The sequence below is a fragment of the Micropterus dolomieu genome, linkage group LG13 (genome assembly GCF_021292245.1).
Source record: "Micropterus dolomieu isolate WLL.071019.BEF.003 ecotype Adirondacks linkage group LG13, ASM2129224v1, whole genome shotgun sequence".
Taxonomy (NCBI): domain Eukaryota; kingdom Metazoa; phylum Chordata; class Actinopteri; order Centrarchiformes; family Centrarchidae; genus Micropterus; species Micropterus dolomieu.
In genome coordinates this window covers 12,052,790-12,064,065 of record NC_060162.1, presented here as the reverse complement: position 1 = coordinate 12,064,065, position 11,276 = coordinate 12,052,790, and the positions used below count along the sequence as shown (strand labels likewise).

Sequence of the window (11,276 nt, the reverse complement as noted above, 5' to 3'; positions counted from 1 at the left end):
GTCTTTGAGCACTCACCACACGAGAGGAAGATTGTGTGTATGAGTGTGTATAAGATATTTAAAATCACTTATTTAGTCTTGTTTTATTTTATCTCATTGGATAGAAAGCTTATGGTACACATTGCTCCATGAGCAAGTGTATTAAATGCATAATAATTCATTGTTGTCCATTAATAATGTCTATTAATCACAGCAACAACAATAGGCTGTATATTTTTTTATCTTCTTTCAAGTGTGAAAATACTTGCACCTGTTTGTGATCCAGAGCGATTTTTCAATTATTTAAGACAAAGCATTGGTGGACTAAGGACATTTTTCTTTTTCTAACAATGTTCCAGGCTCTGTTTGAAAAAATAAATGAATTCACTAAAAATGCAGCCCAAGGCAAGTGTTAAAACAAGACTTAAGTCTTCCCTCAGGGCCCAATCTTTCCTTTATGCATGGCAGTATTGGAATCTGAATTTAAAATGGATTGCCATGGCGAATCCTTGCGAGAAATCACTTTGGTCGATTTACATAATAAATCAACAACATAATGGTGTCCAGTTTTTCCACTGTTATCAGGATTAGCTACAGAATATTAGCAATTTATTTCTCAAATAAATATAAATGTAGTAGCATTCCCCCCCAAATTTCTACTTTATATAACCTCTGAGCAGGTCAGACAAATATATGTATACATACGTATACATACTAAAAAATGCATTATCAAGTCATTTCAGAGTTGGAAAAAAGTGGATTTGGTATAATTCGATTTCACTTCGGCAACCAAACTAAAAGATAAATATAAATCATAATTAATCATTTTCAATAGCTTTTTCAAGTTATTTGGAGAGTGATCGGCTTTAATGTTGTAAGGTGTCTCTGACGTTACCACCCAACACTGAAACTCTATTGGCTTTTCCTCTAACCTCCTGTGTATTCCTCTTCCGGATACGGTCCTAGGTAGGTGATGTTAATCTATCTGCCTGTCGCCCAGGAAACGGCGCTGCGTAATCCTCCTGCACAGGCTTCAGCACAGTGAAGCATAAAAGCAAACTCCGCCGCAGCACTCGCGCGCTCCTCTTCGCATTTTTGGGGCTCGTTCGACACAAAATTGACAACACCTGCCTGGTGCGCGAGCGTGGATGGATCACGAACAAGGCAGAGATGCATTGATGTAAGCGTAAATCATGAGCAATGGATGGACATGATGAGCGCAACTCTCCAAAAGAGGCACCAAATAACACGGAGATGCTCCTTGCGTTGCTGTCGCACAGTGAGGAGCTACGGAAAGGTAAAAACGCAACCCAAAATATAATCCAGTTATTCCTTTTAACACTCTTTATATTACACATATTTATATGTGTAGCATTGGATCATACACTGGACTTCAGTAGGCCTGAAGTGTGGCTGTAGGGCTAATTGCAGTCTGTTGATAATGTTTCCACTTTGTTCAGTGTACGTACGCTATCTTGACTGGTATTTGGATGATGGATGCTGCAGCTGTGCATTGTTGTTGGGATGGAGGGCATGTGCCATTGTCGTTGCTTCAGATCTCGGCAATCCAACTTTTACGCGTCAGGCTTTAACCTCTGATATATCTGAATAGTCGTTCAAATTTCGATATATATAATATTTTGTATTTAGTGCACCGTTTTGTGGGAGCAAATCAGGCACAACTTATTTTCCCTGCCCTTGTAATTTGGAAATTGGTTTTATGCATTTTTGAGTCTGACATAAACCTTCGTTTTAAAGATTTCGAGGTTGTAAGCTTTATACAGTGCACTTTTGTTAATGGTTGCATGTTTATTATTAATTTCAGTCACATTTCCGCCCTTTATTTACCAATACAACGTCCAGTGTGAACAGTTATGAGGAGGGAGTTGGAGTGATGCACCGAAGCTCACTTACTCCAAGAGATTTCGATTGGCATTTCCAAGCGTCTATTGTTTTTAATATTCCGATTTGGCACCACAAGGTGAGCAAATTGCTTGGACACCGTATTGGTTTTAACTGTGAGACTTTAGGCCGCAGTTTTACAGTTTTACAGAGCGCGTTGAATTAATGATGACCTGGATACACCTGTTCTTTACGTGGCTCCCACCACACTTGTGCAGGGCTTCGTTGGTGATGCCAGAAGAAATGTTTCATTAATGTTTCATGAATTGTCCACAGCAGAACAATAGGAATGCGATTCCTTGCACGGATGGAATATGAAGGGGTTGAGCCTCCTTTAATTAGTAATAAAGAGAGTATGATAACGTCTTACCTGACATTTCAGTTGCCCTTATTTTTACTTTAGTTATTGTTGTTATTTTTTTAATATTAAACTGTCTCAGAAAGCTGCAGTCTTAATCAATCGGTGGTGCTTTGCGGGAACTTTGTTAAAATACACCTCAAATGGGGATTTTGTGACTTCTGTCTGAGTGACCTTGCGTCAATGTGGCAGCTGCTTGTAAAGATGATTATAGGTGGCAAAATAATAACGATGTTCGATTAATGACATATTAATTCCCAAGATGATGCTGCAGCTTACATCTTATTTGAAATGTCTCTCGTTTTTTTCCAAGACTTCAGCAAACTTCGATCCGCACCTTTGGATTCTGTCTCCTTCGGTTTCCATGTGGGATTAGTTTCAGAATAATATATAAGCAGAATAAATGTACGAATGTCCATTTCTATCTGTTTAAAAGGTAGTTTGGTTGTGTTCATATCGCTACAATTTGCACTGATATCTATGTAGGCCTATTTCTAATAATTGTATAACTGGTTTTATAAATTCTTTGTTTTTCGTCGACATTTTTAAACGTGAGTAATTTAATTATGTGTTCATCAGTGAGGTATATAGGCTAAGTCTAAATTTACACTAGTGGTTTCAAGTGAAGTTTTAGCCTACTTAAATGCAGGCGTTAAATGTATGAGAAGGCCCCTCTCAGAGTCTGATTTCGAACACATGATACCCTCCTTTCCACGCCGAGGACAAGCACTCCCTCCGAAATGTAAAATAGTGTGATCTGTTTATTTAATATTTATATGATTCAGTCATGTGTTTATTAGGTGACTGAGTTTGGTCTAATGTTTTTCTTTTCTTGGAACACCTGAAACTAAGGCCGAATGTAACAGCTGGGGATGGGTGTCCTAATCATCATGGGCTTGAAGAAATCTGTAGGTAGTCCGTGCACCTGTGGGGACACCGCTGAGTAATGGCAGGTGACTGACTCATCAGGTGGGCAGTCGCCATCAGGCTTTTGTAGCTACAGGACGGACCCCCGCTTAGAGGAGGGAACGCTATCCTTTAATGATGCTTTTTTTATGTAATGATGTGAACCTGCACACTTCCACACGGCACTCATTTCCTTATTTATTTGTTGTTTGTGTGTTTATACTGTGAAATGCAATTACGGGTTGCTGGTACAGTGGTATTTAGAGCTGGTCTGCTACTGTACCAGGCTAATTATGTATGTGCTACATTTACTTTACCAACGGGTGTCTTTTACGTCAAAATTTTGTTGATTTATGCAATGAGGGAAACTGGACGGTGGTGTAGCCTTTGCGTTGTTTTACTACATTTTAGGTAATAGGCCTATTTAGATGGAAAATGTGTATTGATAGCATTCATGTTGCAAGTTAATTCCGGGATATGTGAATCAAAAGAGTGATGATGATGATGATGATGATGATGAGATGGCGAAGGCATAATTCTTAAAGGCGATTATATTAAATACGTCGGAATAATTTGATCTAGTATTGGAAATTGTGTATTCTTTTTTTCACATTTTGTAGATCGTTTTATAAAATCATAGAAAAATTAAACGACTACAGTGTTAACTATTTAAAATATCAAAGAAAAAAGGGGGTAAAAAGTGAATCATTATCTTGCAAGGACCATTCACGCTACTGATTTTTTTTTATTTTATTTCAGCCAAAGTGGGATGTCCTCTTCTTTGTAGCCTTGCATAATTATAAGTGCATGTGTTCATGAACAAATAATTACTTTAAGTATATTAGTGGCCACATATTGAGCACAATTAGCAGGCTTAGTCGTTGTCCAGCGTGTCTGTGAACATTTCCCTCATTTCATTTAACATACCTAATATAGGCTGAATTGACTAAAACGTTGTGGTGGTTCTAACATGTCTCCTGCAGAAATCCCAATGTGTGCAGGCTGCAACCAGCACATCGTGGACCGCTTTATCCTCAAAGTGCTGGATCGCCACTGGCACAGCAAGTGCCTGAAATGCAGCGACTGCCAGGCGCAACTGGCGGAGAAGTGCTTCAGCAGGGGCGACAGCGTCTACTGCAAAGAGGATTTCTTCAAGTGAGTAGCTTTTGAATATTTCTAAATATATTTTATAATAATATTTAAATATTGTCGTGATAATCTTTTTATGAAAAATGTACATTTTGCTTAAAATTATATTTAGACTATAATGATGTTTAGGAAGTGATTGATGGCAATCGTCTAATTTCACAAAAGGAGATTCGGGACCAAATGCGCAGCCTGTCAGCAGGGGATACCGCCCACACAGGTGGTGAGGAGAGCGCAGGACTTCGTCTATCACCTGCACTGTTTTGCCTGCATCGTGTGCAAGAGGCAGCTGGCCACGGGTGACGAGTACTATCTGATGGAAGACAGCAGGCTGGTCTGTAAGGCCGACTACGAGACCGCCAAACAGAGAGGTGAGGTGCAGTTAAAAGTGACTGCCTCAAGATTTCCGTTACTGACCCGAAAACCGCAACCCGATGCACTATTTTTTCAAATAGTCGCTCATTTTCTGTAGGCTAAGTTATGTGAATCATTCTCTGTCAACTTGTTTTTAAGTAGGCCTACCCGCATTGAGTTGGGCGTTTGACGTGACAATGAGGTCACCCATAAACTCTGACCCACCTGTGCTAATTGCGTCGTTGCCCGCAAACCAATCGATAACAAGCTGCGTAAAGTAGGCCTAAAGGCTTACACTTGCACTCTGCTGCTGGAAGGAATCAGCTTTCAATAACTCTTATTAGATTAGATCGTGTGTGCCTTCCTGTGTTGAGACACAGTTGTGAGAGACAGAGAGAGAGAGTGTGTGTCTGTGTGATAGAATATGGAAGCTCAGGTGGATGCACCTGTTAAAATAATTTTTGTTTCTTTTGCCATTATGTAAACATGTAAGAGAAAACCAATTATAATGTTGAATCATGTTGTATGTTCAGCAAGAATGATTTAAATATCAAATTGTTTTTAAATGATAAATGGAATGGAGTTAAATGACAAAGGGATGTTGTATTTTCTTCTTCTACATTTGCAGTAATTTCCCACTCTGTCAGTCAGACTCCCAATGAAATTCCATTTACCAGAAAAACAAATAAGTCACACCTAGACAACAATACCAGTGTGTCTGGTATGGTCAATACTTTAGCTATTTACCCCAATATAACGTGTTATTCTCTACAATGACTGTTGATATTCTGTTAAAAGTAAATGCCTATTTGCAATCAAAGTGTACAGAAGATTAGAGATTCATTTTCTTTTTGGGACATTACACAAATATTTTAACAAGTTGTTAACAAACAAGTTGTAAAAAGTTTTAGTAGTTCAATATACTTTAACATGTGTTGTTGGGAAATAATTAATAGCATTTAAGATTTTCCTCCCAACACTTTTTATATGCCCAAGAGCATTTTCATTAGATACCCTGATAATATCAACCAACACCACATTCACTTTACTGAAAATCCCAGCAGGCTGTGTTCCCGATAGGGCAGACTGGGCATGGTCAAGTTTTATCTCCCCATCTGTTTGTTTGAATTTACTGCCCAACACCAAGTGTTGATTTATGCGATGAGTTAACGCAAGTTTTCACTAAAAACACACACATTTATTTTACTAATGAGAGGGCGCAATTACTTGGGCAGCATCCATTTGGATGATGGTTTTTTATTTTGCTGTGCTGGCCAACAGATGTGCAGACATGATGCAATTATGCGCATGATGCCAGATTTTGGTTTATGGGCAGAGGAGAATTTATCCATTAATGTTAAATTAGAAAGTTGTATATTATACAAGCTGTTTTATGTGGTCTCAGTTGCTGTGAATTAGTGTTTCTATGACATATTTTTATTTTACTGACCCAAAATACATGGACATGAAAAATGTGTCCCAGGGACTCTCCACAGGAAAATCTCTCATTTTGGTGACATTTTAAGTATCATAAATAATTTTTGTATTTTAATTTTCGACAGAAATTAAGTTCAACAACACTGTACATGGATATATAATAGCAGCCAGGCAGAAAATTGCTAGTACAGTGTATATTTACTATGTTTATTCTCTGTTGTTTTTAATTATTAAAAAATTAAACACTTTTTCTTGAGGCCCCCCAGTGTTAAAAAAAAGTAATATCTTCCACCACACGTCCACCACATTGGCAGAATAATGCTTATAGTGTGCGTTGTCCATTATTTTTTTCAGAAGCAGACTCGACCGCAAAAAGGCCACGAACAACCATCACAGCTAAGCAGCTGGAAACGCTGAAGAACGCTTACAATAACTCTCCCAAACCTGCCCGCCACGTCCGGGAGCAGTTATCATCAGAGACGGGGCTGGATATGCGGGTTGTGCAGGTAAAGTGTATTATTATCCATTAAGGGCTATTCCATTAGTGTCCTGACTTCATTATCAAGGGACAATTGTGGCCAAACTGGCACAAGCCTACTGTACGAATAAGTGTGTGTGTGTGTGTGTGTGTGTGTGTGTGTGTGCGTGTGTGTGCGTGTGTGTGTGTGTGGAGGGGAATTTACGGCGAGATGGAGTAAAATGAAGTCCACATGAAAGTCAGCATGGTTTAAGTGCAAGCTCGTTAACAATGCTAAGAGGGCCCCTCAGATATTGTCTGCTGCTGAGGAGCCTCACGCTGGTTGCTAGGTGGTGGTCATATATATTGTTTTATTTGCAAGGACAAAAGTAGAGAGAGGGAAGCCACTAACATTCTCCTCATTATTCAGTGAAAGGGAAGGGGTGAAGAGGGTTCACCTAGGGCGGAATATCATTAGGGAGAATGTAAAACTGCTTTTTGTGCTCCCGAACTGAAATGATTTAATTTGTGTATAAGATAAAAATGAATAAGCAATGGGGCATTTATTCAGTTTGTACCAAACTTTATAGACATTTCCAAGCAATGAGGTTATAGGTAGTTTGAGTTTATGACTTTACTGTATACATGTTTTCCAAAGTGCAAGCAAAAATTTATAGATCAGATCAAAAGTGGATGTAGAAAAATGTGAATAATTTAAATCAGTGGCACGCTAACCTGTCTGCTCCCTGGGGTGATGACAACTTGTAGCTGTCGTGAAGTTAATTAAATGCGCGATAAATCTGGTGTAGGGGATGCTGGTCCCAGGATTAGTGGTCAGTGTCACTGTTTCAGTTCCTCACTTGGAGTCACAACATCGTCAAGCCGTGTCCAGACAGTCCTTGAACATTAATTTTGTTTTAATGCCTTAATGCATAGTATGGGCATCAGGAGCAGAGGACTTTGGATGTAGAGGACTTTGACTTGTGTATGAGAGGCATGGCCCTGGTCCTCAAAACTGAGAGGATTATGTAGATTAGGTGAATAAATGTTAATTAAATTGTGTTAGGAAGCATGTCGTTTAATTTGGCTGCAATTGTCTTAAAGGTGTATTTTTCAGTAACTTACAAAATAAAGAACAAGTTAAGGCTATGGTATTTGAACATAACAAAAATAATTGTAATATGTAATAAGTATATATATATATATATATATATATATATAAAACCATTGCCAAATAACAAATCTTCTCTTTTTACTCTCCAGGTTTGGTTTCAGAACAGGCGAGCTAAAGAGAAAAGGCTGAAGAAAGACGCTGGTCGGCAGAGGTGGGGGCAGTACTTTCGCAACATGAAGAGGTCACGAGGGAGCTCCAAATCCGACAAGGACAGCATCCAGGAGGAGGGCATGGACAGTGACGCTGAGGTGTCCTTCACAGGTAGAGTCAAGCACACAAAATGATTATAGTAGGCATGAACAATGGCTCTGTTGTATTCAAGTGTCCCTGTAAGCCATGACAGACAGTGAGCCAGCATAAACAATAACAGAACCCTTAAGCTGACACAGCTAAATGGAAGCTGGACGCAGCCATCAATCATATTATTATTTACACCTGTGCTTTTCTTACTGTGACGTGTCAACTGCCTTGGCAGTAAGTAAAACACAGGTAGAAAAAATGTCAAATAACGATTATATTTAATTTAGTTGTGTCATTGTCAGGGGCCTTGTGAAAGTGTAATAAAGGGCTATAGAATATGAATAATCGGTAACAAAAATACCTTATATCTGCTTACAACTAGATTAGTATGTTATAAATAATTTATTAAATATCTATATATGCTAATGAGGGTGTTAAAATAAAGTGTTACCGAACCACCTCCTAAAGTTCTTATTCAGAGAATAAATGTGCGAACAGGAAGCAGGAATTACATAGATCAAGGACAACTCACAGGGTTAGTTTATGGATGTATATCTGGATAACTGCTGTAGCTGGTAAGCTAACTGCTAACATACCACATGCTGGCATTACGACGTCACAATAGCTCCCTAAACTTCTTTCTGTTTTCCCTGTACTGTGGTGTTTACACTGTTCTGGCATTTTGTCCCTGTGTTTATGTATTTTTTCATTCAATAGAAGTGTACTGAAAAGGGGAAAAGGCTATCCAAGCTAGCAAAGCAAGGATGTTAGCTCAGTCGCTAACAGGAAAATAAATTACAATATTTAAAACAAACATTGTACAAATACGGGTTGGTACATGAGAAATATGATAGAAATTAATGTTATTCATTGTGAGAAATTACAGTTTTATATGCCATATTAACAAATATCATCTTGCACAGATGAACCACCCATGTCAGAGATCGGCCTCACTAACGGCATCTACAGCAGCCTGAGTGAATCCTCTCCAGCCATGGGGGGCCGCCAAGGGGGCAACAACCACAGCTCCTTCTCCCTGGACCATGGTGTACCTCCCTCTCAAGACCAGTTCCACGACATCCGCTCCAACAGCCCCTATGGCCTTCCTCAGTCACCGGGGTCACTTCAGGCGCTACCCAGACATCAGCCTCTCATCTCCAGCTTGGTCTACCCCGACACGGGCCTTTCTATCATGACCCAGGGCAGCGGGCCCGGGATCAACCCTGCCGTGAGAGTCTCCATGGGGGCTGCCAACGGCCCCACCTCGGACCTTTCCACTGGCAGCAGCGGAGGATACCCAGACTTTCCTGCCAGTCCTGCCTCCTGGTTAGATGAAGTGGACCACGGGCAGTTTTGATTGGTCAAGCAAAGAAATTTGACTTTGGGGATTTGGGTTTTTCTGTGTCTTCTGTTGAATTTTAGGAATTGGAAAATAGTCACACAGTACAGTGATTGTGTAAAGGACTGGACTGCTGTCTTTGTATCTCACCAATGTATCATTTACAGGACCTATCAATTTCTGTGAGCTGGACAGAAGGAAGGTGGAAAATATCCTTCATTAAAAAGCACTTGGCCTAACAAACTTTCCTTCAGCAGTAAAACCGTATGTAAAGCAAGAAAATCTGTCAACAATTTTCAGTTTTCAGATACCACTATAAGCTTTTTCAGAACAATGTAGAAACCACAGACAAGAGACTCAGACAGTTTAGATGTCAACCATTTGGATTTTCACCCCCTCCACATTCTCATCCCTCCCAGTGCTCTTTGTTTTCTACTCTGTGTTCAGATTCAGAATTCAGTTCAACGTTCAGAGTCTTTAAATGTCTGGTTGTTGCCAAATGTCTATATATATATAATGGTTTACCATTGTGGAGACTTTATTTTTATACAAACCCCTTCTTGGACATGAATAAGAACCCAGGTATGAGGACTTTGTACATTCTTAAACAGGGATATAGGCAAAAATGTAGATGTTGTCTTAAATGGTACCTCGGGGTCCAATTACTTCTATGCATTTGTGTGTTCTCGGATGTATCTCGTTCGTTTTGTTCTACCAAAAACAACCCCAAGGAAGAACTGCTGTAGCACCCGGGGTCTGATGTATATGTTTGTTTATGTGGAAAATGTTTTATGTCTTATTTATTCCTTCTGGTAATGACGGTGATGATGATGATGATTCCTGATTAAATGACAGGACTTTAATAAATTTGTCACCAAAATCAAGATGGAGTTCTGTCTTTGTTGGTTGGTACTACAAAATTGTGCATCACATAAGACAACATGAGTGGTAGTTTACAGTGTTTAAAGAACAATGACACATTTTTGAACATAGGAAGTTAAAAAATATATAATACAGTGTTTCAGATATAATTGAAGTAATGTGTAAATTTTGATAGTCATCTTTTACATTTATCTTATATCTTATACACAGCATCTAGCCGATCCATTTATCTTGCATATCTATAGCATATTACAGCGTTGATAGTGAAACCAGAGCAAGCCCACAGTTCTGCCGTGTCTGCAAATTGAGTATCTGGCTAACTACCAACACTGTATCAGGGGTTCAACAGCTATTTAGTGGAGAAATTTGATGCAGACAGAGTCAACTCATCAATTCAGAGATTACTGGGTCGTGTTTGCCCAAATGCCCCTATGGGAAAGGAATCTCCAATCCATTAGCCGAGAAGGGATCAAGTGCCCCTTGTGAATTTCCTCATTTGTTTAGTTATTCAAAGTCAGGTTCAATTAAGTAGATTAAGCAGTATACATGTAGGTGGGTGCGTGCATGTGAGTGTATGTGTGTGCAATTGCTTGTTTATGTATTTGCCTCTATAATGGTTCGCGATGTGTGTGTGTGTGTGTGTGTGTGTGTGTGTGTGTGTGTGTGTGCGTAAGCGTGCGGGCGCGCGTGTGCGTCTGACGACGGAGGAAAATGAGGGCGAGATCACAGTGTGTCAATGAGCCAAAGAATCAGGCTGTAAGTAGTCAAGCAGGTGGTCTTTTTTTGACCTCTCCTGAATTTGACTGAAGGTCAAACTGACACAAACTCCCTGTCTGGCAGCTACATGTGGTCATTCAAGAACCTTGGGGATCTTTTGTTTTGTTTTTTGTTTTTTAAGCTAAAGAAAACAGACCACATTGTACAAGTGTAAAATGCAAACCATTCACTTCTAACCCTGCTAGTATCCAAAAATAGAGTTGCTGTAATTAGTCAATGAGTTTGATTCTAATTTATTTATTTATTTTTATTACTAGTGACTGTGATTTTGCACTGGAAAACAACATAAGTTTTGTTTTGTCGTCAATCAAAACAAGTTTTAAGT

General features: G+C 39.3%; 1 protein-coding gene across 5 annotated transcripts; it reads left to right on the top strand.

Annotated features, from left to right (window-relative positions):
* Positions 1 to 1,134: 1,134 nt before the first annotated feature.
* On the top strand, positions 1,135 to 10,176 carry lhx3 (LIM homeobox 3). 5 transcript variants are annotated; one of them, XM_046066930.1, is made up of 6 exons: positions 1,135 to 1,276; positions 4,129 to 4,300; positions 4,463 to 4,662; positions 6,437 to 6,588; positions 7,803 to 7,974; positions 8,877 to 10,176. In XM_046066930.1, the coding sequence occupies exons 1-6, from the start codon at positions 1,180 to 1,182 to the stop codon at positions 9,308 to 9,310; spliced, it is 1,227 nt and encodes a 408-aa protein (XP_045922886.1). In that variant the 5' UTR covers positions 1,135 to 1,179; the 3' UTR covers positions 9,311 to 10,176. The 5 variants fall into 5 exon arrangements, with proteins under 5 accessions (XP_045922886.1, XP_045922885.1, XP_045922888.1 ...); XM_046066929.1 differs by having other exon boundaries at positions 1,140 to 1,276; positions 4,460 to 4,662; XM_046066932.1 differs by lacking the exon at positions 1,135 to 1,276 and adding an exon at positions 3,092 to 3,208 and having other exon boundaries at positions 4,460 to 4,662.
* Positions 10,177 to 11,276: the final 1,100 nt, after the last annotated feature.

Bases quoted from the DNA above. Each gene is read 5' to 3' on its own strand.
- lhx3 (XM_046066929.1), top strand. From the start codon at position 1,180: ATGGATGGACATGATGAGCGCAACTCTCCAAAAGAGGCACCAAATAAC. The intron at 6,589-7,802 runs GTAAAGTGTATT...TTTACTCTCCAG, and splicing joins TGGATATGCGGGTTGTGCAG to GTTTGGTTTCAGAACAGGCG. The intron at 7,975-8,876 runs GTAGAGTCAAGC...CATCTTGCACAG, and splicing joins CGCTGAGGTGTCCTTCACAG to ATGAACCACCCATGTCAGAG.